The 26,828-nt window shown below is 48.1% G+C and overlaps 1 protein-coding gene across 1 annotated transcript in view; it reads right to left on the bottom strand.

Moving 5' to 3' along the window:
• Nucleotides 1–26,828, bottom strand: part of RASSF3 (Ras association domain family member 3) — a 530,473-nt gene that overhangs the window by 244,279 nt on the left and 259,366 nt on the right. Inside the window, exon 2 of the mRNA XM_085653413.1 lies at nucleotides 2,125–2,255. Coding sequence (XP_085509539.1) covers nucleotides 2,125–2,255 — 131 coding nt within the window. The remainder of the gene's footprint in view (nucleotides 1–2,124; nucleotides 2,256–26,828) is intronic.

The following is a 26,828-nucleotide window of genomic DNA, read 5'->3' as shown; positions in this document are numbered from 1 at the left end:
CCCGGGCCGAACCCAAACTTCGCCAATGCTTCCCAAATATACGGCCATTCCAAGGTGTCAAACGCCATGGTAGCGTTCAGGGACGCCAAAATGGCCGGCTCACGCATGAATGGCGCTCTAGCGAGGATGCCATGCAGTCGCCGCAAGTTCAAAGCGGTATTGCGATGGGGTATAAAACCGGATTGATCCTGATGAATCAGGTCGCCCACGACCCGGATCGGGCGATTGGCCAGTACCTTGGCAAGGATTTTGGGCTCCGCGTTCAACAAAGAGATAGGCCTGTAAGAAGTACACCGATCCCGCGGCTTCCCTTCCTTGTGGATAACAACAATAGTAGCAAGACGTTGGTCAGGGGGGAGGGAGCCCGCCGCCTGTGCCTCAAGGAACATGTCCCGGAGATACGGCGCAATCTTATCTGGGCGCAACTTATATAATTCGATGGGAAGGCCGTTAGGACCCATGGCCTTGCCAGAAGCAATAGAGCGAATGGCCAAAGCAATCTCATCCGGCGACGGGGCCGCGTCCATCAATAATTTATCCTCATCAGATAGAGACGGCAAAGCAATGTCTTTAAGCAGCAGGCGAGAGTCTTCCTCCGATCACTCAGAGACCGGAGAGTAAACCCCGTGAAAATACTCCGCAAAGCAATCAACAATATCACCGGGGTCCATCACACACACACCATCCACCCTCTCAACAACCGGCACCACTCGACTCGCTCTCTCCTTCTTATCCAACCAGGCAATCAACTTCCCCGCCTTATCACCCATATCATACACACGCCCCTGTTGCTCCCTGCTTATACTCTTAGCAGAGTCAGTAACCAGCGCCTTGTAGTCGGCCTGTTTAAGCCCCAGCACATGCAGTCTGTCATCCGTAACACCTTGCTCCAATTCGCTCTCTAACTCGGTGATCTCATTTTCTAGTCGAACCACCTTTCGCCTCGCATTTTTTGGTATGGGAGATGAGAGACAGGGCCTGGCCCCGGAGCACCGTCTTAAAGGCCTCCCAAAGGGAGACGGCAGAAGACACCGACCCCACGTTGTCGTTAAAATAGTGTTCCAGGGACCTAACCAGGTCCGCACGGATCGTGGGGTTTCGTAGGTACCAGGGGTTGATCGGCGCCACCCTCCCCACCGCCCCCAAGGCGATATCTAAGTGTAGCAAAAGAGGGGAGTGATCAGATATACCGCGGGCCAAGTGTCGCACCTCCCCAATCATCCCAGCTTGGGCCGCAGGCACTAGCATATAGTCAAGCCTCGAAAGACTACCGTGGGCCCCGGAGTGGAAGGTATATTGTGATTGTCCAGGGTGTTTCAACCGCCAACAATCTATCAGTCCCAGGGTATCCAGAAAGCCCCCCAGCCAGTTCTGGGCCCGAGGGAGGTCCCTAGAGGGGTGTCGATCTTCAACTCCGGAAACCACTGCGTTAAAATCCCCCCCCCAAGACCAAAACCCCCCCGGAAGCCCAAGTAGCAGGCGCCCCAAATCAGCAAGGGTGGCCGTCTTCAGGCCCGGCGGCACGTAGACAGTAACCAGCGAAATCAACTTACCCTCCCATCTCCCCACCAGCGCAGTGTAGCGCCCTCTGTCGTCGTGGAGCACCTCATCCACCTCCAGCGGGAGAGAGGTCCTAACTAAAATGCCCACTCCCCTCGAGCCAGAGGTGAAACCAGAATGGGCCAGAAGGCGATATCCCCGCCTGTTCATGGCATGGAAAGAGTTCCCTATTAGGTGCGTCTCCTGCAGAAACACAATGTCCGGCGAAATACGTTTCAAGAACTGCAGGACCACCCCCCGCTGGGGCTAGGCATTTTAAAGAAGAAAACTATCACGATATTGTACAATGTTCAAATCTACAATGCAGTAACGTCGAAGCCCTACGCCATGGCAGCAGCGACCCGTTTTCTAACACAGAAAGTACAGAATAAATGCAAAAAGAACAGGTAAATTAAGTGAGGACTAATGTGGCAACGGCCAGAAACTGACACTGAATTTATAACCGCCTTTCATACACCTTAGAGGGGCTAATGGACAAAGTGCCTTGTTCTCAGAATCGTTGGCACGTGACAGGGCGAGGGCCGCCTGCGCCGCCCCAGGTGCGGCGCACAAAACATGCATTACCTGGTTATTGTTGTTGTTGGCGGGGTCGCGCGCATCAAAGGCGGGGATGCGTTCCATCGACTTTCCATTCTGCTGCTGGCAGTCCAGGTGCACCAGGTCGCGGCAGTGGGCGTGGCAGGTGTATTTGCAATCTGAAAGATGAAAAACATGAGATATTGCTTCGGCTCGTGCACAGCCACCCACGTCATATTTTCCTACCTCAGAGAGGGGAGGAAGATCACTTTTGAGATTTGGAACAGTGAGGTGGAAACAAACAGAATAGCCCTCTCTCCCGTGTAAAACACAGCCGCGGTTTGAAGATTGACATTGTGGAATTAGTAGTCCATGCCACAAATGTGAAGATGGGAGTCTGTACACACAGATGCTACACCGGGAGCAGCTGCTGTAAATATTTTTTACCACTTGCTTCTCTTTCCAAAACATATTACGTCAGACAAATCTTTTCACACATTTAGTCACACTAAATTGTGGACTTACAAAAAGGACCCGACATTGAGATGGAGTTGCTCTCATACTCTTAGGCCTTCATTACGAGTACACCAGAGTGGTGTTCCTGGTGTTGGGGCTGCTATGGTCGATTCGGATTGTGCCTGGTATTTCCACAACTGCATTTACCAGGTGTAGGATGACCGGGTCTGGTTTTACTGCTGCACCAGTTAAAATCTAGAATTTTTAGGTAACAGTTTTGACCTGCTATGGGCAGGTGGGAAATGTCTGTGGAAAAGACCCCTGTAAAAACCTGCTGAGTTTGACACAGTCATTCCATATACCACAGGCTTCCTTCTCCCAGTGGCGGTTGGTAAAGTTTGGTAGTGGTGAGGCCTGGTTTGTCCTTGGGGTGGGGGGCACATTAGGGAGCACAGCATTATTTGGGAAGCCAGTCAGAATTTCCTGTGGAATTGTTTTTTAAAAAACAAAAGGGATACAATAATGCATTTCCAGCACAATTTTTTGAAATAAGAATAAAAAGCAACATAAAATGGTGCCCCCAAACAGAGTTACCATAGTCCAGGCATGATATAATAGGCACCTAGACGACGGATTTCTAGCAGTTAGACAAAAGCAAATATAGAATTTTACGAAGACGTTGAATATAAAAGAAGCAACTCGATGCCTCGCTTTGGATTTTAAAAGAGAAAGAGAGGTCCCTGTAGGCTGTGAAAACACTCTGGCCTGATGAAGAAGTGACTGCTTCCATTTTCCTTTATTCCAACTGTTGTCCTGCAATTCAATGCTATTGTTCCAGCCTGAACAGCCTTCTCAGTTCACATGAAATGGATGGATACGCGTTTACAGGGCAGCGTGTAAAATTCAGTCTAACCTGCTGCTATGGATTCAAGGGAGGCTTGTATTGGTGTGTATTCCTTCAGCGTCCTGAGATTTGCAGCAAAAGCTTGGCCAACTTTCTCTTCCTATACACAGATCTTCAGAAGTCTGACCAGCAGCGGCCCCTCCATTAGGGCGAGGAGCACCCCCCTCCCCCCCCCCCACCAGCATATAAAACGATAATAAAACAAGTTTTAACCTCTTCAGTGCCCATGACGAGATAGTCTCGTCATGGAGCACGGTTGCGCTGTGCCCATGACGAGACTATCTCGTCATGAACCCCACCCACTAGTGCAACGCCCGGCACAGGAGGGGGAAAGGGCGTGGCACTGAAGGGGTTAAATACGTTTTATTATTGTTTTAGTTTAATCCCCCAGGACTCTGACGAGTCTTGGGGGCGGGTCCAGGGGGATGACGCTGTGGTGGGGGTGTGGTGAACACTCCCTTCACTGAGCATGGGGGTTTGCCTGGCCGTCTCAGGCTGGCCAAACCCTCATGCGAAATGATGGTTTCTCCAGCCCCAGCTGCGTTGCTGGGGCTGTAGAAAGCAGGCACAGGTTCCCAGTCTGCCTGGGAGCACAAAGTCCCAGTGCTCAGGCCATTCCTGACGCTGCTTTCCTGCAGCGTCATGATTGGGCGCAGTGCAGTCTTGGAGCCTGTCCCAGAAGGTGGAAGCGCGCGATGGAGCAGACGGCAGAGGCAATCCGGTACGTTTATTTTTTAATTTTAGTTTGTCCCCTGAAGCCCTCCACCCCCAGCTTCCTCCTCCGGCCCGCTCGCCACTTTGGCAGGGGACGGGCGTTGCTGAGTCTGACATCCATTAATAAGTTGACCCAGAAACCAGCAGGAGCTCCTCCACTAAGGCCGAGGAGTGTCGCCCCACTGCTCTGTGAGCAGTTCAATAAGGAAAAATAAAATAATAATAAAGCAATGTTATTATTATTTTATTTTTCTGTACTGGCTCAGTTCTAGGTTAGGGGTGGAGCTGGGCTGTCCAGAGCAGGGGAGGAGTGGTGGGCACTCTCTTAACCCCTTCCATGCTGCGCAGATTCCGCCGCTGTGCTGACGGAATCTTGCGCGGGCGTGGTCATGACGGAACGGTTCCGTCATGAGCACAGCTCAACCGTGGCTCATGACGGAACCGTTCCGTCATGAGCACCGAAGGGGTTAAGTGCGCCTAACAGTTTGGCTGGCCGTCATGGGCTGGCCAAACAGTCATGCGCACTTGGCATGCTCTCCACCAGGCTGTATTGCTCAGCCTAGGTGGAGAACATGCACAGGCTCCCAGTCCCTGTCTGAGCGGCGAACCATGGTGCCCAGACCAATCACGACACTGCTGTTATGCTGGTGAAAGCAGGCATATGATTGGCTAGGGGAGTCTGGGAGCCTGTGTGCTTCCTGCTTCTTGAGTCAGTTGACCAAAGAGGACCGAGAGGCGGCTGACGGCCTGCGCGCAAGTGATTTTTAAAACATTTATTTTTCATCCGCCTTCCCTGTTAAGTAGAAGCCGCCCCTTTGTATTGTCTACATGCGCTCACCGGCAAGCTACCAAAAAGGGATTTGTGCCTGAATAACATCTCAGTGGATTAGACGCAGAGGTTGATTGTCATACATGGAGGCGGGCCTGCAGTTACTGTTTGTGAAATCCTATTCATATCGAGCTGGTGCTAGGAGCTGCGATGTGAGGCTGATCAGATCAGGGCAGGCCCGAGGCAAACTGGTACTGGAGTTAGCTTGCAGAATAAAGCTGATCTTCAGGACAGAGGATCTGGGAGTGGAGCAAAAAAGAGATCATCCCACCTATGCATAGAGGAGCAGATTGTGAGACACGTTAGTTGGGGCTGTCCTGTTTTCGGTAAAGATTCACAACTTCAGTTTTTAATCCAAAACTATGATATTTGAGGTGTGTGTGAGAATTGTCTGTAGTATAATAAAATAACCAGAGGTTGTATTTCACCACACACACACAACGCAGTTCAACAATGAAAGCTTCATGCTAGAAAAGAGAGCTTTGTGTGCTGGCTGTAATGACAGTTACCGATAATGCTTGGGTGCACGCGACTAAAAATAAGCATGACTTGAAGTCTCCGCAAAAGATCAAAGGACATACTCATTTATCAGATCACATGACAGATCACCGAAGAAGGTGCAGAGGTCTGTCACAGATCCAAAGTAAAAACCTGTCACCTGGTGGTCCAAATGGTTGGGGCCTGAAAGCACTGTCTGCCAATAAACACATTGTTTATTGCACTTCTCCATATAACCACATCCACCAAACAATATTCATAGAAATTCATCATAAAAATCAGGTAAAAGCAAACACCCGATTCAGTGATTGATGACCAGATTCTCAGTTCATGCATAAAAACTGCGACGGCCACCCCTTTTAAGTAAATGTAAGGGAACTTTTCTGGGATAATGTGTTGCCTTGCTAGAGTGATTCCAAAGAAGTCAGAGCAATTTAACTGGAATGGTTAGGTAACGTTGCTTCTGTTGAAAGTGGTAGCTAAAAGGTATGTGTGGATTCCTTTCCCTGAGTCCAGCCCCCAAATCTTCATAACGCAGTGACTGCCTTCTGATTGCTGGGGACCATCAGTCAGGGCCATACAGTCATCTACAACACAGGATCCTGTCCTCCACCCTGCCCAGTCAAGGACTCGCCTTTAACTGGAATGCCAGCCTGCACTCCTCCATACCGTCTGCCCTGCCAGAAGTGTGCATTGCCTGTTTTTTTGCGGTTTGTAGCATGAACTCGATCCCAAGGTGTTGGAGCTCTTTACATGAGCGCAAGTTACATTACAAAAGGACACATTCATTTTTAGGTCTCGTCTATGCAGCGTGCATGAAAGCTTAGGAGGAGACCTTTAGGAATCGATTTGCTTTTTCGCCCAAAAACGTGCATGCTTTGCATTGCTTTCAATGGCAACGCGTGCACGTTTGGCGATTCCCTTGCGGGAGCGAGCTTTGGCGACATCTGTTTGTAATTAACTTTCAAACAGATGGTGCCCCTGCTCGCTCCTGCAAGGGAAACGCTTCGTGGGTCTGTTTTTTTTTTTTGCTCGTTTTATTTCCCTCATTTTCTATTTATGTACAAAGGCTTAATTTGTCGCAGTTTCTTCTAATTCACGTCTGCTTTCCCGGCTACGATGCATATTTCATTCGCAGGAGAGTCCCAGCTGGCACTTGTCTGTGAAATATGTCAGCATATCTTGAATTGTGCGTGTATTTATTAATTCCCCATTCCCCTCCCTCCGCCCCCCAGCCCCTCTAAGTAGCTCTTTGGTTCGTTAGGATACAGTGGGGCACCAGCCCCTGCCAGCGGGGGTCTCGCTGCTGAATGCAGTGCCAGCTGCATGCACTTCTCGTAACCAGCCCCCTCCTGCGGGGCCGGGTGGGGGCTGCGGACTGGATGGCCCGATGTTCTGCTCTTCCATTCCCCACAATCTCTTGTTGTGCCTCCCTATGTAAGACAGTCGGGTTCGCCATCATGGCTTTCTCCCATCTCCTTTCTTCTGCATCCTTTTCTACATTGGGCCCCAATTTCTTTCCGTGGCAAGATCTCCTCTCCTCACGGCCCTAAGCTCTTCTCTCTAACCTTTCATGCATTTTCCCTTACAGGTTCTTTTTTCTCATCCCTCTCTCCTTTCCTCCTTGCTGGTAGCTCCTCCGGCTTCTCGCCTAACTGTGACAGCCCCAATGCCCGTCCTTCCTGAACATGCTTCTTTTCCGCTTCCCCCATCTCTCCTCTATCCTTTTGCCAGCTCTTCGAAGCTCCCTCCTTGCCTAGTTTTACTCTCCGCATTCATCCCTGTTGTATCTTTTTTGGAGTTCCTTTTCCTCCTTCTTTCAGCTCTTCTCACCACCTCTTACCCCTTCCTCTCAGCGCCTGTTCACCCTGCTCTTGTCCTCTTTGTCTTGTGTTCCATCTCCCGCTGTCATAGGTCCTTTCCCTCCCAGCCACCATTGGTCCTTTCCCTCCTCACTACCCTCTCCTCTCACCCCGACCCTCTGTTCTTTGCTTCTACCCCAGCTTCCCCTCCCTCTGTGGCGAGCTCCACTTCTTCTCATACCCAGTCAAGTTGCTTCCCTCCTTGAGCCGGCCATCTCTGCTCTTTCCAAGGTCCTCTGCTCAATCCCTACCATCTCCTGTCTACTTACCCTATCTCATCTTCTTACACCCCAAGCTCCCCTTCTTTCATCGTTCCTGCCAAGGCCGCTCTCCTCACAGCTAGCTCCTGTACCCCAGTTCCTTGTCCCTTAGTCTGACAAAACCAATAGTCCTGGATTGCTGTAGGTGTAATATAAGTTGTTGTATTATATATCTGGGTGCAATGAGCGAAGAGAAGCAGCAAGATACCAGTCGGGTGGGGCTCTATGCTAAGCACAATTTTTTAGTTGATGTGCTTTTAAGCCACGCCCTTAATTACATCGACCGCGCCTCTTTGAGAGACCCGCCTCCCCCCCAGTTTTTTCATCCCACTTAAAGCCCCGGGTATGGTGCCATAGCATAACGATAAGAACAACATAACTTGTGAATTTCGCCTCGTCCCATATCCTGAGACTCTTTACAACCCTTCTTTTCACAGCTGGAGAGCAGGCAGACCTTCTTTCGTAGCCATGGCTGCAGACAGTGTCAGCTGCCCAGGAGACCCCACGTCATCAGTTCTTCAAGAAAGTACAAATAAAAAGTTCAGATAAAGGAAAGGCTTTGGGGCACTACAATTCAGACATTGGCTTGCATGTGTTTTTCATGGCTTACCATTGCTTGAATCGGCTGTCCCTCAAAACAGTGGCATTTTGTGGGAACTTTCTTCATACCATTTGTGTTACCATTAAGGAGCGCATTTAGAGTTTGGTGGCGAGGGCACTCCGTTGCAGCAGTGACAGAGCACCCTCTACCCCAGACTCACAGTTAGCCTGCCCGATTTAGAGGTGGGCAGACCTTAAGTATGGCGACAAGGAAGCCAACTCCAGCTCCATTGCCAGCCTACTCCTTCGACAGCCCAACGGGGTACGGGCCACCGGAGGTTAGCCATCTGACTGCCCCTCAGATTTAGAGTTGGCAGTCAGATGGCTTTTTCTTGCTCTCTGTGACCACCAGGTAAAACCTGCCAGTGAGGGACAGTACTTTTTTTTTTTTATCTGACTCCCGCACCATGGGAGAACAAGCATTTGCATAGCCAATAGGTCTGGCCTTTGGGACCTTATAAGTGTTTAGTTATCCAGCACAATATCCTTGGTGCAACAACATCAAGAGTTGCATGGCTAAACACTTATAAGGTCCCAAAGGCGAGACCCGTTGGCTATGCCAATGCTTGTTTATTTTACCAACGGGGCGATTAGGTGATTTGCCCAGACATACAGGATGTTTAACGACCGAAGCCGAGACTTGAACCCATGTGGTACCGAGTAACTCTTGGAGTCTCTGGAAGAAAAGCCAACTATCGGGGCTCCACTATCATGCAGACAGGCACCGTCTGACAGGCCCCGGCTCTCAACCTCTCTGACTGAGCTGTCGCCTGCCTTCCACCTACAAAGAGGCTGTGTGGAGCCCCGTCAATTGTTTTTTCTTTCCCAACTCTTCAGGAGTCTTGCTGCTTTGCTATTTTTTCTCCCACAGGCCTGCCTCACCCCAGAGATTACAAACAACTCCCCTCGCTGTCTCGCAGTAAGAACTCAGTTACCCCCCAACCTGTGGCGTAATGAAAGTTTAAGGGGCCCTCCTGCAATGTACACGGAGGGGCCCCCACTCTGGATTTAATCCGGAGCGCTGAGACTTGAGCACTGTACTGAGGGACCCCCCCTGCAGTTCGGGGGCCCCCACACTGCGGGGGATGCAAGGGCCTGTGTTACGCCCCAGCCCCAAACCTGTCCTTGTACACAATACTAGCGTTTATACCCTTACACTCTATCTGAAACACGAAAGGCGAAAAATCTATTCTGGATCTGTTGTCATAGAAACAGAACAGAAGGTTGTGAATTGACCAATATGGTTAGTGTGTGCTTTGACAAAATAAAAATTCATTTACCGAAGCACCAGTCCTCTCTTACAAACAAATATTTTATACAAAAGTATGCATGATGAATAACCCTATAACAAATGTACTGAAAAGCTGACAGTACACATGTGCCTGCAGTGCGCACCACCTTCGCTCCATGCTGCCAGGTCCACAAGCCTATTCCTGGCTGCCAGACAGTGACTCTGAAAGTCAAACACCTCTTACATCGGACCTCAAATGGCCTCCCTCCTAAAGTGCAGAGCAGGAAGCCAACACCTTAAGCCTGCACAGTGTCAAGAATCCTGATAATAAACTGCTGCAGACTCGATATACCGACTTCCCGCCTGCCTGCAGCTCCTACCCCACCCTTTCCCAACTCGTCACAGGGTGTTACAGCATTGATGCATATTTTCTATCTTGAAATCCTATTGTGAGGACCTGAGCAGTGGTGGCTGGTGAAATCTGAACCAAGTGGGGTGGAATTTCAGGGAGCAAGTGAACACAGCAAGGGAGCCCTACTGTTCCAAGATGAGCTCAGGGGGAGGGAGAGTAGTTTTCCCTTGAGAGATATTAGTTTTTTTTAGAAATGGGGTAAAATAGTGCATTTCACAACTTCTTTAACAAAATGACCAAAACCAATAGTTTTCATAGGCTTTCTTAAAACAACCAATCAATCAAGGATTTGTAAAGCTCGGCAAGTCATCTGCGAGGGTCTCAAGGAGCTGAAGTTGCTGCTTTCCTGGATTACTGGAGCGATGGGGTGGTCCTGAGGTGCAGAGGAACGTTGTTCCAAGCTTTGGTCACTAGGTGTAAGATGGGGCGTTCTCTGCTGTTGCTTCGGCAGATGCGCGTGGTTTCTGCAAGGAAAATGGAGGCGGATTGTAGCTGTCTGGTCTGTGGAAGGTCATTCATTTGTTGATGTAGGCTGGTCTTTCATTGTGCAGGGCTTTGTATGTGTGGCTCAACATCTTGAACTGGCATCTCTTCTGGATTGAGAGCCACTGTAGCTTCCTGAGATGGGATGCGATGTGGGAATGTCTGGAGACGTTGAGGACGAGTCTGGCCGCTGAATTTTGTATTATCTGTAGTCTTTTTAGGAGGCATTCGGTGATTCCTACATAAAGTGAGTTACTGTAGTCCAGCCTGCTGGTGACGAGGGCTGTGCGACGGTACTTCTGGTGTTGATGGGGAGCCACTTGAAGATCTTGCAGAGCATGAGTAGGGTGAGGAAGCAAGCGGATGAGACTGCATTTACCTGTTTCTTCATGGAAAGCTTACTGTTCAAGATGATGCTGAGACTGCAGGCGAAGTCTGTCGGGTGGGGGACGGGCCAAGTTCAGTAGGCCACCATGCATCATTCCATGGAAAGGTGTTGTTCCTAAACATGAGGACTTCCATCTTGTCCGTGTTGTGCTTTATACAGTTGTTATTCGTCCATTCAGTGATGTTCATCATACATCTGTGGAAGTTGGCTCTGGTGGTGGAGGGGTCTTCTAACAGTGAGATGATGAGCTGGGTGTCGTCGGCGTAGGAGATGATGTTAAATCCGTGTGATCTGATGGTGCTGGCCAGTGGGGTAATGAACGTGTTGAAGTGGGTGGGGCTGAGGGACGATCCTTTGGGGATGCCACAGATGATCTTCTTGGGTTCCGAGATGAACTTGGGAGACCGATTCTCTGGGTTCTTCTGGTGAGGTAGAGGCGATCCATTTGAGGGCGTCTCCCTGGATTCTGATGGGGTGGAGTCTGTTGATCAAGATGTGATGGGAGACAGTGTCGAAGGCAGCCGACAGGTCAAGGAGGATGAGGGTTGCAGTTTTGCCGCAGTCCAGGCGGCCCAGATGTCATTGGTAGCTGCAATCAGAGCTGTCTCTGTATATGAGAAAATCCCTGGTTTGCAAAGAAAGCCAGACCTCCTTAGGGTTGTGTGCACTAGGCAAGACGCTTTCGGCTGGAATCTCCTCTACGAACAGTCTGGAAAATTCGATATTTTACCTCCATGCACATGCATACCATGCTGACACTTTGAGGACAATGGTAGCTGGTCAGCCAGGCTGGGCCTACTCAGGCACCAAGAGTGGGCCCATTTTATGGCTGTCAGCTAGGGCCAAGAGGCTCATTTCCCTTGCTTGTCCTAGAGTTCTTTGCACCCCTACAACTGCACTGACCATGACTGGAACAACGAGTCCTTGCCATGTCGCTGTTGGGAACCCTAAACATGAAGATATGTTCGAGCACACGTGTCAGGCCAAAAGGGGTGTGTTGTGCTTGGGCGCCTGCAGCTTTTACTCCGATAGTTTGTGAAGTAAAATATGATGCAGTGCTTGAGTAACGGAATGCGTATACACAACATCTCCGGGCACTGGCTGCTACTCGGACGTACCAGTACTCTCACACTTGAAATGTTGCCATCGTGCTGAGAAATGTTGGTGCTCTCATTTTCAAATAAGACAAGTCCCGGTACCTGTGATCAGCAAACTATGCGAACACGTGTGCAGCAGCTTAATTTCCTCACTGCATTATGCAGCTTGGATTCGAAGCTACAACTTTTAGGCTCCATGTGGGGTATCTGCAGGTGGCACATGAACTCGATAATCCACTTCATCAGAATCGTACCCTATAATGTGGTTTACACTGAAAACTGCAAGGGGAATATTACAGCGGAGCTATCTCACCTGCACTTAAACACGTGGCCACCAAGCATGTCCACAGATCTCCGCAGCTGGAGCATCACATGGCTGAGCCCTACGGTTCATTTATGAAAAAAGATCAGTGCGGAGATCCTTATAGCCCATTGCCAGGGGGTCTGCATGCCATTTTTGTGGTAAAGTAAAAGGTGTTAACTATGATCATTAATGTCAGCTCATGTATATGTTGTGGAGTGATTACAGAGGTCTTAGGAGATGTGTTATTGTTAGGTTACAGGATATAACAGTCATATATAAATGTACTCACCCGCCTACATATCCCACTGACTCCCTCAGTCACCTATTCCTCTCACTCGCTCACCTACTTATCCCACTACCTACCTATACCATATACTTGCTCACTCCCCTCAAACTCACTCACGCACCTAGCTATCACTCATCTATCCAGCCCACTCAGTAAGTCACTCACATACTTCATCCACCCACTCACATAGAACACTGCAGCTCACTCCACATGCCCACAGACTCTAGCACGCTCCTTCATATCTGCGATCAAATTAAGTTAATGCCCGTTCCACCCCTGCACAGCATTTAACCTCATTCTTTTTCACATAGCAAGGTCTACAGGGCTCTCCCTGCACACCCCTGTTCCGTGGATGCACTGTGCAATCCATGCTCACTGCACAATTGATGAACAATTTTCACAGGCAAGATATAAGCATCAATTTTGTTAAGACAGCTGCTGGAACTATTATGTCACCCTCATGTAAGTCTTATAAGTTTAATACTCAGATGCAGCTGCTGCAGAGACCAGAATGTATTCAATGAGTCAAAAGTTCAAATGCCTGCCGGTTGACTCCGCCTTTCATCCTCCCAGGGTGAATTAAAAGTGTGCCATGTGGTTGGCAAACAGTGTTTGGTATTTAGAGCAGCGCGGAATTAAAACGCTAAATAAAAAGATGTTCTCCTTACAACGCTTTAAACAAGACCCCACTCCAGCATTACGAGGCGTACTCACGGTTTCGGGGAGCACCAGGATGCCTTTGGGGGTTCTCTGGAAGACTCGGCTGCTGGCGCTGTGGAGAAACTTTCCCTCTCGGGGTGCGGGGGGAGCTGCCCAAGGGGAGGGGAGTGGGCCTACTCCTGAACGCCAAGGTACCCGTGGCTTTTTAAGTGCAGTGCGTGAAGCAAGGAACTCGAGTCTGCGCTGATACACTGCGCAGGCGCGAGCTCCTTGCTTCCAACCTGCACCCTCCAACTCCACCTTTACACCAGTCGTCATTGGGTCATAGGATGACCCCTCCCTACCCTGGGAGGAGAGGCGAAAGGGTGGGGTGACAAACCTCTCCAGTCCCTGATTGACGTGAAGCCCGGGGCGCTGCAGGCTTGAACCTGAAGTGCCCGGGTTAACTTTAGCTCCACACCGTCAGGGGGGCTGGATATTAGTTTGGGAGACAATGCCTTTGACGGACTGATGACCTCACAGTCCTCAGGGCTGCAATGCTTAATTTGAGCCTGTGGTTTCTGGTGCTCGGCACCTGCACTTAATTGTCATTACCTCCTTGTCCCACTCGCTTATCTCAGTTACATAATGAGGCCCCTGTGCCTCGTAGACGCCCCCTACCAATATAAAAAAAGCCACACTCCCTCCTCAACTCTTGTTCTTTTGTGTCTATAAACACTGAAGGGTGCGTGCGGTGCGCTCGCTCCAGCCTGGATTACTTTGAAGGGTTGGCTCTTTTTTTTTTCCGGCTCATTTTATTTGGCTGCGTTTTTCAAGCCTGGATCGTGGATTTTTCTGCAGGTCTGCCTTTACTCTTTTATGAAGGCTTTTGGTCATGGGGGAGGCGGCACAGCATCCTCAAAGGCCGGTGTGCACGTTTCAGAGCGGTGGTCTGATTCTGACGGTGGTCTGATTCCGGTGTGGCCTGGAGGTGCGGGTAAGGGCTGCCTCAGAGAGACTCCTTGGTCTATGGGAGTTCGGGGACTTGTCCGAGCACTTCGGTGCGGTGCTCTGTCTGTCGTTCTGATAGGAGGACGCAGAGGCGGCATGGTGCTGCACGCGTTCGGCCCTCCCCTAGTGGATATTTCTGGGAGTGCTGAGCATCTCGGCCACTTATGGCGGTTGATTTCTTTTCTTTTCTTTTGTGGCGTTTTCCCCGGCCCGAGGTGGTCTCTGGTGCCCTCCTCTGGCTAGGGTTGGGCGTGACCTGTCGGTCAAGGGCTGAGTTCACCCGTGCAGAGGTCTGCTGTGCCTTCCTCCGGCCTAGGTGGGTCTGGCTGTGTTCCCGGGGCTGGCCTATTGACCGACCTGCTTCTCTTGGGGGCTTTCCAGCTGCATATTGACGCCTCTATGTTCCTGCTTCCTTCGGGTCGGGCTTGTGTTTGGCTGGTTGACGGTTCCTGCTGCGGTATGTCTGGGGATTCGGCTGTGCTGGTTGTGTCATTCCTCTAAGACTCGGTGGCGTCCATTCCGTTGAAGCGGACTTTCCGGTCCCCTTGTGGGGGTCTGATGGTCGGTTTGGGTCTGGTCTCCTTGATCTTTCAGGGGTTGTTCACGCTGCATCCTTTCCCTCAGGCGGTGTTCCCTCATGGAATTTTCAACTGGTTTTGTGGGCTCTCCAGTGTACCCGGGGTGGGCCTCCGTTGTCTGTGGGGTTGCTCCTTCTGTGGGCTCTCTAGTGTCCCTCGGGTGGGCCTCTGTTGTCTGTGGGGTTGCTCCTTCTGTGGGCTCTCCAGTGTCCCTCGGGTGGGCCTCTGTTGTCTGTGGGATTGTTCCTTCTGTGGGCTCTCTAGTGTCCCCCGGGTGGGTCTCTGTTGTCTGTGGGGTTGTTTCTTCTGTCTTTGCTGGTGGTTTTCTGCTGGCAGTGCCACACGCTCGCTGGCTGAGGGTGCTCGACTTGTCCAGCCTATCTCCTTTCTTCAGTGTGTTTGGGGTCTGGTGTTTGGCCTCGCAGTTCTGTCCAGTGTGTTGGTACTGGACTGTCTTTACCTTTTGTTTGACCTGGAAGTGCATTTTTGTTTGAGTTTATCTCAGCAGATAATTGTACAGTTGTCCTGGTCTTTTTTTGGCTTGGTATGTCTCATTATGTAATGGAGAGGAGCCAGAGAGATGAAGAGGTAATGGTTCTATTACTTACTGGTAATTGCATTACTCCGTGCCCTACTCTCGCTTCTCTGTTACGGCCCGCCCCCCGCCCGGTTGTCAGACCAACTGTGTCTACAGCGGCTTGGTATGTTCAGGAGTTGTGGAGGGAGTGGGCCTTTTTATATTGGTAGAGGGTGTCTACGAGGCACAGGGGCGAGAGTAGGACGCGGAGTAATACACTCACAGGTAAGTAATAGAAGCAACAACAACGCTTGTGACAGTCTGACACAAGGTGGCACTGTCTAGATAATTTAGAAAGGACCACAACTAAAGTCAATTATTAATTCAATATACATTAAAAAGGACTATTACCTGCCGCCCAAGCCATTCTTATAGCTCCGGGGCTTGAAATAGTCCGAATTGTCACACTAGTGTTGTTACTATCAATGGCAGCATGGCAGGGGCAATGTGTGATGCAAGCTACAGTGCCCACCTAAGGAGAGCCCTGGCACGTATGTGTTTTTTACGAATCAAGCACTGCAGGGTCGTGAGATCCTCACCTGCTGCCAGTGGGCCTGAGACAATGGCATGTCTGCGCGTGCGCATCAACACATTTCAAGGGCCCAGGTAGGAAGCGTGTGATTTATTTCATTTATAAGTGTCAACTACCTATAGATGATGTTGAATTTGGCCTGCCCTGGGGGAGAAAATAATGGGGGCGGAGCCCCTAGACTCACGATACGAAGCCGTCCCTGGACCTGAGAAGGCCCGCGATTAGACTGGAGGAGAAAAATCACTGAATTGATTGTGTTTGTGTTGGAGCTTGGTTGTGTGTTTGGTTAGCAGAGAATAAGTGCAGTGTTTAGATTCCAAGTGCTTTGTGAGAGCTAGTGTGAATTAAGGTGAGTCTAATCTAAGAATATCTTTGTGGTGCTTTATGTGTGAGGGTGGCAGTGCGGGAGGACTTGTTTTCTCTTGATTGGCAACGATCTGTTGTCCTTCACTCTGTCAGAGAATAGCCCTTTGTACAAGTGTCCCAATTGAGGGTGATGCCTTGTGATGCAAAATAGTGCGCATGAGGGTGTTACATTTATGCTAACATTATGTATCGCTAGTGAGTATGCTGGTGTGGTGCATGACACTGCAGTTGGATTTCCTACACTTTGCCTCATGATGAGCAGGGGGTTCTCAGTAGAGTGCAGTTTAAGTATGACCATTTGTAGGCAAGGCTGGGTCAATGACTTGGCTACATAGTGCTGTTGGATTACCTGTAGAAGTCCAAAAATGAGCTAATAGAGTTGTGTTGGAAGTGTGTGGTAAGAGTTGCCTATTAGGTATTAAATGTTGATTGATTGTTGGTTTTGGATTTGGGCGGGGAGAGTAGTCAGGGTAAAACTGAACCAGGCTTGCTTTTATGCACTATTGTGGAGTTGAGTGTTGTTTTATGAGGGCGAGTAGTCTCTGCTGCTTTGTGGGAGAAAGCACAGGGAGAGTCAATGCAATTCTCAGTCGCAGATATGCAAACCCCAGTGCACTCATATGGTTAGACTCAAAGCATTAATAAAGAGTGTGTAAGTAAATATAAAGGCACTGGCTGCCCTACTATTGACCACAGTGTATTCATGGTAAGAAATCTGGAATATGGGGCCTATCTTCAAATAAATATTATATCTGCATTGGAATAGTGTCATCAACCTTTAGTATGGCATTGAAGCACTTTCCTAATCTGGGGGTCCTTTATATGCAATTGAAATAAGGGTATTTACAAAAAAGCGATAGAGACGGTATCATGGTTTGTGTATGTCTGCATGAGTGGACCGTTCCAGGGGCATAGCAATTGTTGGGACAGGAATGTCCACTGCATGGTATATGAACTTGTTCTCCTGCCCGAGGCCCTGACTTCATGTTTATCAGGTATGGTGTCTTTTATTTTGGCCCTAGAGTTACACCAATCCAGCGGGTGCACAGAGGCCTAGGGCATGTCCCTGCCTATGTGATGTTCTGGATCTGTCCTAAAATCCAGCTAAGCATGCACTAATACTGGACAGAAGTCCCTGGCCTAGAAAATAAAGTAGTCATGGCAGCATACCGTCTTTTTGAGATCAATAGTATGACCAGATCTTTTTCACTGTGTCACAAAGAGTGTGGCCTACAAGCCCCTCTTGTTTAAAGTTCTGCTGTTTGAATAGAACCTTGCGCTGCTGCTCTGTGTATATGTAAAGGCTCTGAGTGTTCGTACACATGAGTACTAAAGCCAGTGGTGTTATTCTGGATACCCCTTGTTTGGCACAGCACAACATGGAGGTTGAGGGGCAGCTTCCCAAGACAGTGGGGGTGTATTGCCTACATTCCTGTCACAGGAAGGGTTAAGATTCAGAAACTGAAGTGAGGATGATGGAGACATGCCTACCTTAAGAAATTCCATGAAGACTTTTCTTAGTAAGGTGCTACTGATTAGTTCTTCATGAACACTGACATTTGGTTGATGGTAGGGGGTCAATGATGGGACTGCAGTTTCTTTTATGCTAAGTGAGGATCTTTCCAGGTCAGGCTGCCTTTTTGTCTATCCCTGATTACTGCTTCAGAGCGGCTAATTACAGCCAGGTGCAGAAATCTCACACTACCTTGTCCCTGTGTTGTGGGTGCTCCTGTTTGGAAACAGTACCTGTGCTACCTTCTGTGGGAAACTTCACTCCACTCAAGGGCTTTGTCTCGAGTGCAGTCTGAGAAGGACCCCTAAACCTGAAACCAGTTCTAAAGTTGGAGGAAATTAATCCACACCCTCTGTCTAGAAAATGTGTATAAAAATGGGTACCAAACCTCCCCAATTTGTTCCAGTCTCGTCTTTCATGACCAGGGAAAAAAAGCTCTGCAGAGTTGTCAAAAGGATTGCTGTGTGACCAGGCTGGTGTCTACCTGACAGTTAGTCTACCAGAGGTGAAGGGACATAACGAGAAATCTGCGCTTTCTACGGTTATGCTATTTTATATATAGTTTCTATAGAGCTCGAATACCCAGAGGTATCCTGGAGCCAACTTAAAGATTACTAGTGTAGCATGTGGACCTAGAAGCTACAGAGACTTAAATAGTGAGGTCTTTTACAGCTTCCTAAAAACCGAGTATATTAGGGGTACCCTGATATGTAGTGGGGGTGCATTCCTAGCTTTTGTGGCTACCAGTACAACGCTTTTTCCTCCCCAGGTTGCCCTCTTCAACCTGGAAGGCACTGCAAGTTTGGCTTAGGCTGAGCGTAAGGTCCTACCTGTGGGAGCCAAGGGTCTGCTTACAGCCTAGAATCCTGACAGCCTGCTGAGAGTGGGAAGCAGTCTATATCCAGGAGGAGACGCCCAGTGGGGCTCAGAGACTGAGGGATATCCAGCAGAAGAGGACTACCTGAGTGCAGAGCCCGCTGTGACTTGAGCTGCAGAGGGAACTGTTAACAGCCAGGCTTCTTGTACCCTGTTTTTGTCCTAGTTTAGAAAACTACCCATCCCATAATGCATCATATGGATAGGTGGCTTGTGTGCTTTCCCATACTGCACAGGGGTCCTGTCAGCTGACCAACACAGCTTATTATCTGTGAAAGCCCGGTCCCTAGTACTTGGCTTTATTTCCTGTTTGGACCACGCCCCTTGTGTCTGTTGGTAACGCAGACTCTCTTCTCCTCGTTTGCAGTACCCTGGATTTTCTTGTGGAAACGCGTTTCTACAGCACCATAATGCTCTGCTGTGAGTGTTCCTGTTTTGGAATCCCCTTCTACCCCCCAAGTGCGAGGACGCGGAAGTCATCGGTGTTTCATCTACATCATCCGGCGCATAGCCGCGCTGGTATCTTGTGTATTCCTTCAGTTTCACTTTTGAACACTAGCGCGAGGATGCGCTAAATTCAGTTGAAGTTCTTTTTTATCAGCAAGCGCTCAGACGCGCTGTGTTCTTTCGACTTCCTGCGGAACCCCAAGCGCGAGGTAGCGCTCCCCTTTGTATTATTTTCACCTGCAAGCGAGGGGACGCGCTGTTTACTTTAGAAGCCTTCGTAATCCTGTGACCTTCAAGCACGAGGAAGCGCTGTCTTCATTATGTTGCCACAATCCTGACGAGAGCGAGGTTGCTCACACGCTGCTATAAAGACATTAGAAGTATAGCGTGAAGCGGTGCTGAACTCTTGGTTGTATTCTCCTTGAGGCTTATCAATAGCCTAGTCATGTGAGTAAGAAGGATTTGCAATTGCTGTGTCATTTTTTGTATTTCTTTTTTTATTATTACACTTTATGCTGTAAGCGAAGTTACACTGCCTGCCTGGGAGGATCTGTGTTACAGTGTAGACTGCAACTGCATCAGCTGGGAATATTGGCAGACGTATGCCTTTGAATAGACTGGCAGCAATTCTCACTCACCCTGTCTAGGGAATTCCTTGGTTTCTACTTCATGTTTTTGGATTGGAACTTGACTTGTGAGCACCACCCTTATATCTACCATTGTGAGTATGTGAAAGTACACAGTCCCTGTCTATGATAGTCACTACACTTGTCGTTATAGAGTATTTTGTTTCTTAACCTATTCTTTTTACTTTTGTTATTACTGCAGGTTCCTTTCACCTATTGATTTGTCCCACCGTCCCTTTGGATTGGTCAGGAAGTTCCCTGGTGGTCCATCTTTGTTTCTTCGCTCCCTGGAGCTACTGCTCTCCCCTTCTGAATCTATTAACAGGGGGTGATAGTATCTCGGGGGAGAGGAAAGACTCTCTCTTTGCTCCAGAGGATATTGGAATTTCTGTGTGAAGACTTCAAGGGCCCGACAGAAAAGCCAAGCCCACGATTACACTATCTCCCGAGCGAAGATGGACAAGGGCGCATCGTTTGATGCCCTTATGGAGGACCCCTTGTCCCTTGAGACCCTACAAACCACGATGAATGAGCTAGCAGCATCCGTAGTAAATCTACAAGCGGAGCTTAGAGTACTAAGAGGAGAAAATCAGCGTCTGGTCTCAGAGATAGACATTCTGAAGACACAAAAACAGATAGAAGTTAAAGTAGCTGACACTCTTCCCAAGCACAAAAGGAGCTACATACAGCCTGCGCATTTCCAGGTCCCCTCTTCTGCTTCTCTCTCTGTGGTCTCTACCCCCTCAGGACCTATGGAGTGCTACCTACACTTTTTGGTAGGTGTTAGGTAACCACTATCAAAAAGTGTAGGTAGTAATCCATAGGTCCTGAGGAATTGCCATCTACTTGATATAAGGGCAAGAAACATGTCGACCTCATTTATAAGAGTAACTGTAACTGTAATATACTTTATTCGAGTTCAAAATTCATGAAGTCATAAAAGCAACAAGTTCATTATAAAGACAAAGGTAAACCACAGAGTAGTTATTATAAAAACATGCGAAGTATCCTAAAAATTAATTAAACTTTTCCTTTTCCTTAAAATACTTTTTAAAAAGCCCAGCATAATTGATACACAGTATTCATCACTTAAAGAGACTAAAAACAATAAGGCAGGGCGACATTGTCTCCATGAACCATGTTTTTTTTAAGAGTGGCTTGATCCATTTTGATCGTTCCAACGAATAAAATTTACAAAAAGAGTAGAACCTCGCACCATTGAGTGAATATACGCGCATTTTCCTTTTTAATTAGGGAAGTAGCCAACCTCATTAAAATTATTTTGATTAGACTATCTTTTCCTATTTTAAATTTCACTTTACTTTACACATCACTTTCACCTACACAACTTTAGGGCCCTTACTTGCACGTCACCCAACGGCCTAAGGAAGAAAGATCTCCGCGAAGTAGACCCCATCACGGGTGCCTGATCGGGCATTGCAGCGCCGGCCCGAGTAGGAGCAGACCCGATGATGAAGTAAGACACCTAGCTTGCTGGGTGTGTGAGGGCCTTTTTCCAAAAAGGAGTTTATTCTCCTGTTCTACCATTCCTTCTTGAGTTTTTTGATTCTAACTTACAACCTGTCTTTTTCATTAGGAACTGCATACCAATACTGTTTATTTTGTTCATGAATCAGTGCCACCTCCAGTTTTTATGCAGAACTGCCTCCTTCCCAGAAGACGTGGCTAAAATAGCTTTTATTTCATATCTCAGTGGGAATGCGGCGCTTTGGGCAGTACCACTTATAGAGAATGACAAACCCATTTTATATAACCTTCCACAGTTTAAAGAAAGAATGAGAAGCCTCTTTGCTCGTCATTCTTATATGCAGGCAAGCGATAATGAACTGTTGAGTCTCAAACAAGGTTCAAAGGACACAGCAATTGCAAATCCTTCTCACTCACATGACTAGGCGATTGATATGCCTCAAAGGATCTGTTAACGTATATTACCACCTTCAATAGATTATTGACCGAAACACAATTGCCTTAGGAGAAGAGAACCTCGTTGTTTTATAGGGGTTTAAAAGACGAACTAAAGGACATATTGTCACAAATAGTTGACCCACCTGAGGATTGCTCCTCGTTCATGGATCTAGTCATCAAGTTAGATCATAGACTAAGTGAAAGAAAAGGGGAAAAGTCCAAGGGGGACTACACACGTCTTTTTCACGCCAAAAGCGAGAAGAAAGAACTAAAGGATACTACTGAACCCATGCAGATAGGGGGGGTTAGGGGCCCGCTATCTACTAAAGAACGGGAAAAACGCAGGAAGTTAAACCTTTGTCTTTACTGTGGCAAGGGTCGCCATTTCGCCAGGGAGTGTCCTGTTAAACCCAAAACACCTTTGAAGACACTGCGATCAGAACTGGAGCCGCGCTGTAGTCGGAAAACTGAATGACTTGGAGAGTACAGAGGTTGCTCTTCCAAGTCCTTCACCCGTACAGATCTCTCACTTCCTGGCTAATACGATGCCTAAACATTTCACTATTGTTGTTGTGTTCCTATCCAGGTTTCAGCACGGAAACCGCGATCCTGGCAGTGACAGACTCATTGAGGCTGGAAATGGATGCAGGAGGATCATCCATCCTGGTCCTCCTGGATTTATCAGCAGCATTCGATACTATCTCGCTTGCCAAGTTGTTGGATTGATTGATATCTTGCGGTATTCAAGACCAGGCTCTGAAATGGATACAGAACTTCCTGTCCGATAGAAGCCAGACAATCATGCTGGGACCTTATTGTTCAGACAAGTATGGTGTGGATAAGGGGGTCCCTCAGTGATCGTGTCTCAGCCCCACTTTGTTTAATCTGTACATGGCCCCTTTAGCAAAAATAGCAGAATCATCTGGGTTTGAGATAATCTGATACGCAGATGATACCCAGCTCATCTTCAAAATCAACTCAGAAGCACAATTCGAACATCTTCGCTTCGCAGCTGGAATGCGCAACATCGCTAACTGGATGGCTGAGAACTATCTCCAACTAAATCCCAGTAAAACAGAAATTATGCTAATTGGGAAAGCTTCTGCGTGCTGGTCCCAGGGCTGCTGGCCCGATGATATGGGTACCCCCACCCCGACCGCCAAACAAGTGGTAAAGAACTTGGGGTTCAAACTTGACCAAGCATTATCCATGAAGGATCATATAGCAGCAATTTCCAGCTCTTGCTATTTCAGCCTGCGGCTCCTACGGAAAATACTTCAATTTCTGCCTACTAAGCATCGTAAGACCCTGGTCCAGGCCATGGTGATTTCCCGCCTCGACTATGGCAATGCGTTATTGGCAGAATTAGGTCCAACACTGCTAAGGAAACTGCAAGTTATACAAAACACTGCTGCCCGTATGATTCTAAACCGCCCTCCAGGCTCATCGTCAGTCCCTTTACTGCTAGATCTTCACTGGCTCCCAATCGCAAAACGTGCATATTTAAAGACTTGCTGTCTCACATATAAGGCCTTAAATGGAAAAGGCCCCCAATACCTATCTCGCAGACTCTCCAAACAAATTTCAGTTCGTGACCTTAGGTCTAACTCACTCTGGCTTCTGAAGACCCCTCGAATCCGCCTCACCCGCTCTGGGGGGAGGTCCTTCTCATACCTCGCCCCTCGTTACTGGAACACGCTCCCCTTCTCCATACGCTCCTCCCCCTCCCTTATCACCTTCAGGAAAAAATTGAAAACCTTTCTGTTCTTATCATCCTGATCTGTTTCTGCCCCCCGCTGTTTTCTCCTACTTCCCCTGAGTTTACTACCTGGTATAGCGCCGAGATGCCCCAGGGTGAGTCGTGCGCTTTAGAAATATTCGTAACATAACATAACATAACATTACCGTCCCAAAACAGAAAATCTATGTCCATATTGTTAGATTCTGGAGGTACAGGAAACTTTCTGGATATCACGTTAGCCAAGGCGCTCGGGATAGAATTTGTTCCAAAGGCCCAACCTGATCAGGTAAGAGCGGTGGACGGAACGGAATTATCTTCTGGCTTGATTATACCTACCAGACCCCTGACCTGGTTATGATGTGTGATAATGGACATTTTATTTGACCTCATTAACACCCCTAATTTTGGTGCCATTCTTGGAGTCCCTTGGCTTCATCTATATAATCCGCTCATAGATTGGGTCTCTAGAAAAGTAACGCTACGCTCCTCGTACTGTCTGGTGCATTGTTATCAAGAAACAGCCCATTGGCAAAAGCCTTTAAGTTGTGCAGTTTCTCTTCCAGGCTCTTCTGTCCTGCCTCCTGAGTATACTGAGTTTGCAGGAGTCTTTGGTGAGATAAAAGCTGTGGCCTTGCCCCCGCACAGGTCCTACGATTGCAGGATTGATTTAGTACCGGGTGCAGAACTTCCTGTCAGTAGGGTATATGCACTCACTGAACCTGAGACTAAAAACATCTATGAGTATCTTCAGGACATGCTCCAAAAAGGATTCATATGCCATTCAACCTCCACAGTCTCCTCCCCTATTTTTTTAAATTCCTAAACGTGAAGGTGGATTAAGGGCATGTTTGGACTATCGAGCCCTGAACAAAGTGACAATAAAGAATAAATACCCTCTTCCACTCATCTCCAATCTCTTGGATCAGGTGCGCAAGGCCAAAATGTTTACTAAGCTTGATCTGAGGGGGGCCTATCATTTCATCCGAGTCAGAGAAGGAGATAAGTGGAAGACGGCCTTCCGCATTAAGTTTGGCTTATATGAGTATTGCGTTATGCCCTTCGGTCTATGTAATGCCCCTGCGGCGTTCCAATTCTTCGTGAACGAGATCCTGAGAGAATATCTGGACATTTTTGTCATCATCTATTTTGACGATATTTTGATCTATTCTTAAAACGAACAAGAACATGTGAAACATGTTATACTGATTTTACAGCGGCTGCAGGACAACCATTTATTCGCTAAATTAGATAAATGCCTCTTTCATACTCAAAAAGTAGACTTCTTGGGTTTTGTCATTTCCCCTGCGGGCATACATATGGACCGTGCCAAAGTTTCTGCCATAACTAAATGGAATAGTCCTAAAACTGTCAGAGAGGTGCAATCCTTTTTAGGATTCGCAAACTTCTATCGGAGGTTCATAAACCATTTTTCTGATTTAGTCACTCCCATAACAAGGCTATTAAAGTAGGGAGTAGTGTTTGAGTGGAATGATGCAGCGGAGCAGGCTTTCCAAACATTAAAGAACAGTTTAATCTCAGCTCCCATCATAAGACATGCGGACGTAACCTAGCCCTACTATGTAGAGGCCGATGCCTCTCAGTATGCCGTGGGAGGGGTTCTCTCACAACGAGACTCGCAGTCAGGAACGCTCCATCCAATAGCCTACTTTTCTAATACTCTTTCTCAGGCTGAACAAAATTATACCATCGGAGAAAGAGAACTCCTGGCCATTAAAATGGCTTTTAAAGAATGGCGCCATTATCTTTTGGGATCACCACACACTATCACCATTTACTCCGATCATCGGAATCTCCCGTTTTTCAGGTCTGCCCGAGCCCTCACCCCAAGACAAATGAGATGGGTCTCTTTTTTTTGTGAATATGATTTTATTACCTTTTGACCGGGCTCAAAACAAGGTAAAGCGGACGCTCTATCTCGCTTAGGGAAAGATCAGAAATGTATTGTGGAAACTCCTATACCGGTCATACCTGGAAATAAAATCATAGCGGTTAGCCACACGGCTGACTCCTTTGTAGCACAACTACATCGTGCTTTTGGTGCTCTTGACCGTGGGGAGTGGTTAACAGATCCGATTAACTAAGTAGTTGACGATTTGTTCTATCACAAGGACCGTTTGTTTATCCCTACAAAGGAAACCCGTGATTTGATCATGAAATGGTGTCACGCAGGTCACCATGGAGGAGAAAAAACTACACAAACGTGCCAGAGATGGTTCTGGTGGAAAGGCATGACTCAAGACGTTGAGGAGTTAGTCAAATCCTGTCCTACCTGTGCACGTCAGAAACCTTCCGACTCTGCACCTGCTGGGCTTTTACAACCTTTATCCATCCCGGATGTGCCCTGGTCTTCCATCAGCATGGATTTTATAACTGACCTACCGATAGTAAGAGGATTCACCACTATATTGCATCAGCTGGGAATATTGGCAGACGTATGCCTTTGAATAGACTGGCAGCAATTCTCACTCACCCTGTCTAGGGAATTCCTTGGTTTCTACTTCATGTTTTTGGATTGGAACTTGACTTCTGAGCACCACCCTTATATCTACCATTGTGAGTATGTGAAAGTACACAGTCCCGGTCTATGATAGAGTCACTACACTTGTAGTTATAGAATATTTTGTTTCTTAACCTATTCATTTATTTTTGTTATTACTGCAGGTTCCTTTCACCTATTGATTTGTCCCACCGTCCCTTTGGATTGGTCAGGAGTTCCCTGGTGGTCCATCTTTGTTTCTTCGCTCCCTGGAACTACTGCTCTCCCCTTCTGACTCTATTAACAGGGGGTGATAGTATCTCGGGGGTCAGGAAAGACACACTCTTCGCTCCTGAGGATATTGGAATATCTGTGTGGAGACTTCCAGGGCCCGACAGGACTCCCTGGTCTCTGAGTTGAGGTTCCTGGCAGAACCGCTTTAGGCCTTCATTGGTGCATTGCGCAATTAGGACTACAACTGCTATGTGTCAGCCCGATCAGGGCCACAGCTGCCGAGGTGACTTCAAGGGCCCGGTTGGAGCATTTACCTGAGAGGGACAAATAGCCTGGTTGAGGCTAACTCCCATCCTATGTTTGAAAGTGCCAGGAAACTCACCTCTGAACTGAGCTAGACCCCGCATATATGGACACATGGACTGCTTCTGCCTCCTTGGTGGCCCCTGAAACTCTACTGCGCTCCAAGTGGATCTAACAGCTATTAATGGTGCTGTACGTACAGATGCACCAGGGCCAAAGATGCGTGGGTCACACAACACCCTGATTGTGGCTGTCTTTGGCTACTCAACCAAAAGCCTTTGGGCCTAATTTCCTTACTATGTTACTGGAACAAACCAACAAAGAGGTAGACAATGAGTGAGGGGTGGAACGCGGTCCTGGACTAATGATGCTGGAGAATCTGAAGGGAAGAGTAGCAGAGAACATAGATGTGTTTCAAAAGATCTAGTGTAGAGAATTCCTAAAAGAAGAGTGATCACTAATCTAAGCTCGCCTTTAGTCACCCCTGTCCCATTGTTATTTCCCAATGACCTGAATGGGGTTGTGGAGGAATTAAATAGTTTTAAAACATTCATGGAGTGTA

This window comes from Triturus cristatus, chromosome 4_1 (genome assembly GCF_964204655.1).
Source record: "Triturus cristatus chromosome 4_1, aTriCri1.1, whole genome shotgun sequence".
NCBI lineage: Eukaryota > Metazoa > Chordata > Amphibia > Caudata > Salamandridae > Triturus > Triturus cristatus.
This window is presented reverse-complemented; position numbering and strand designations above follow the sequence as displayed.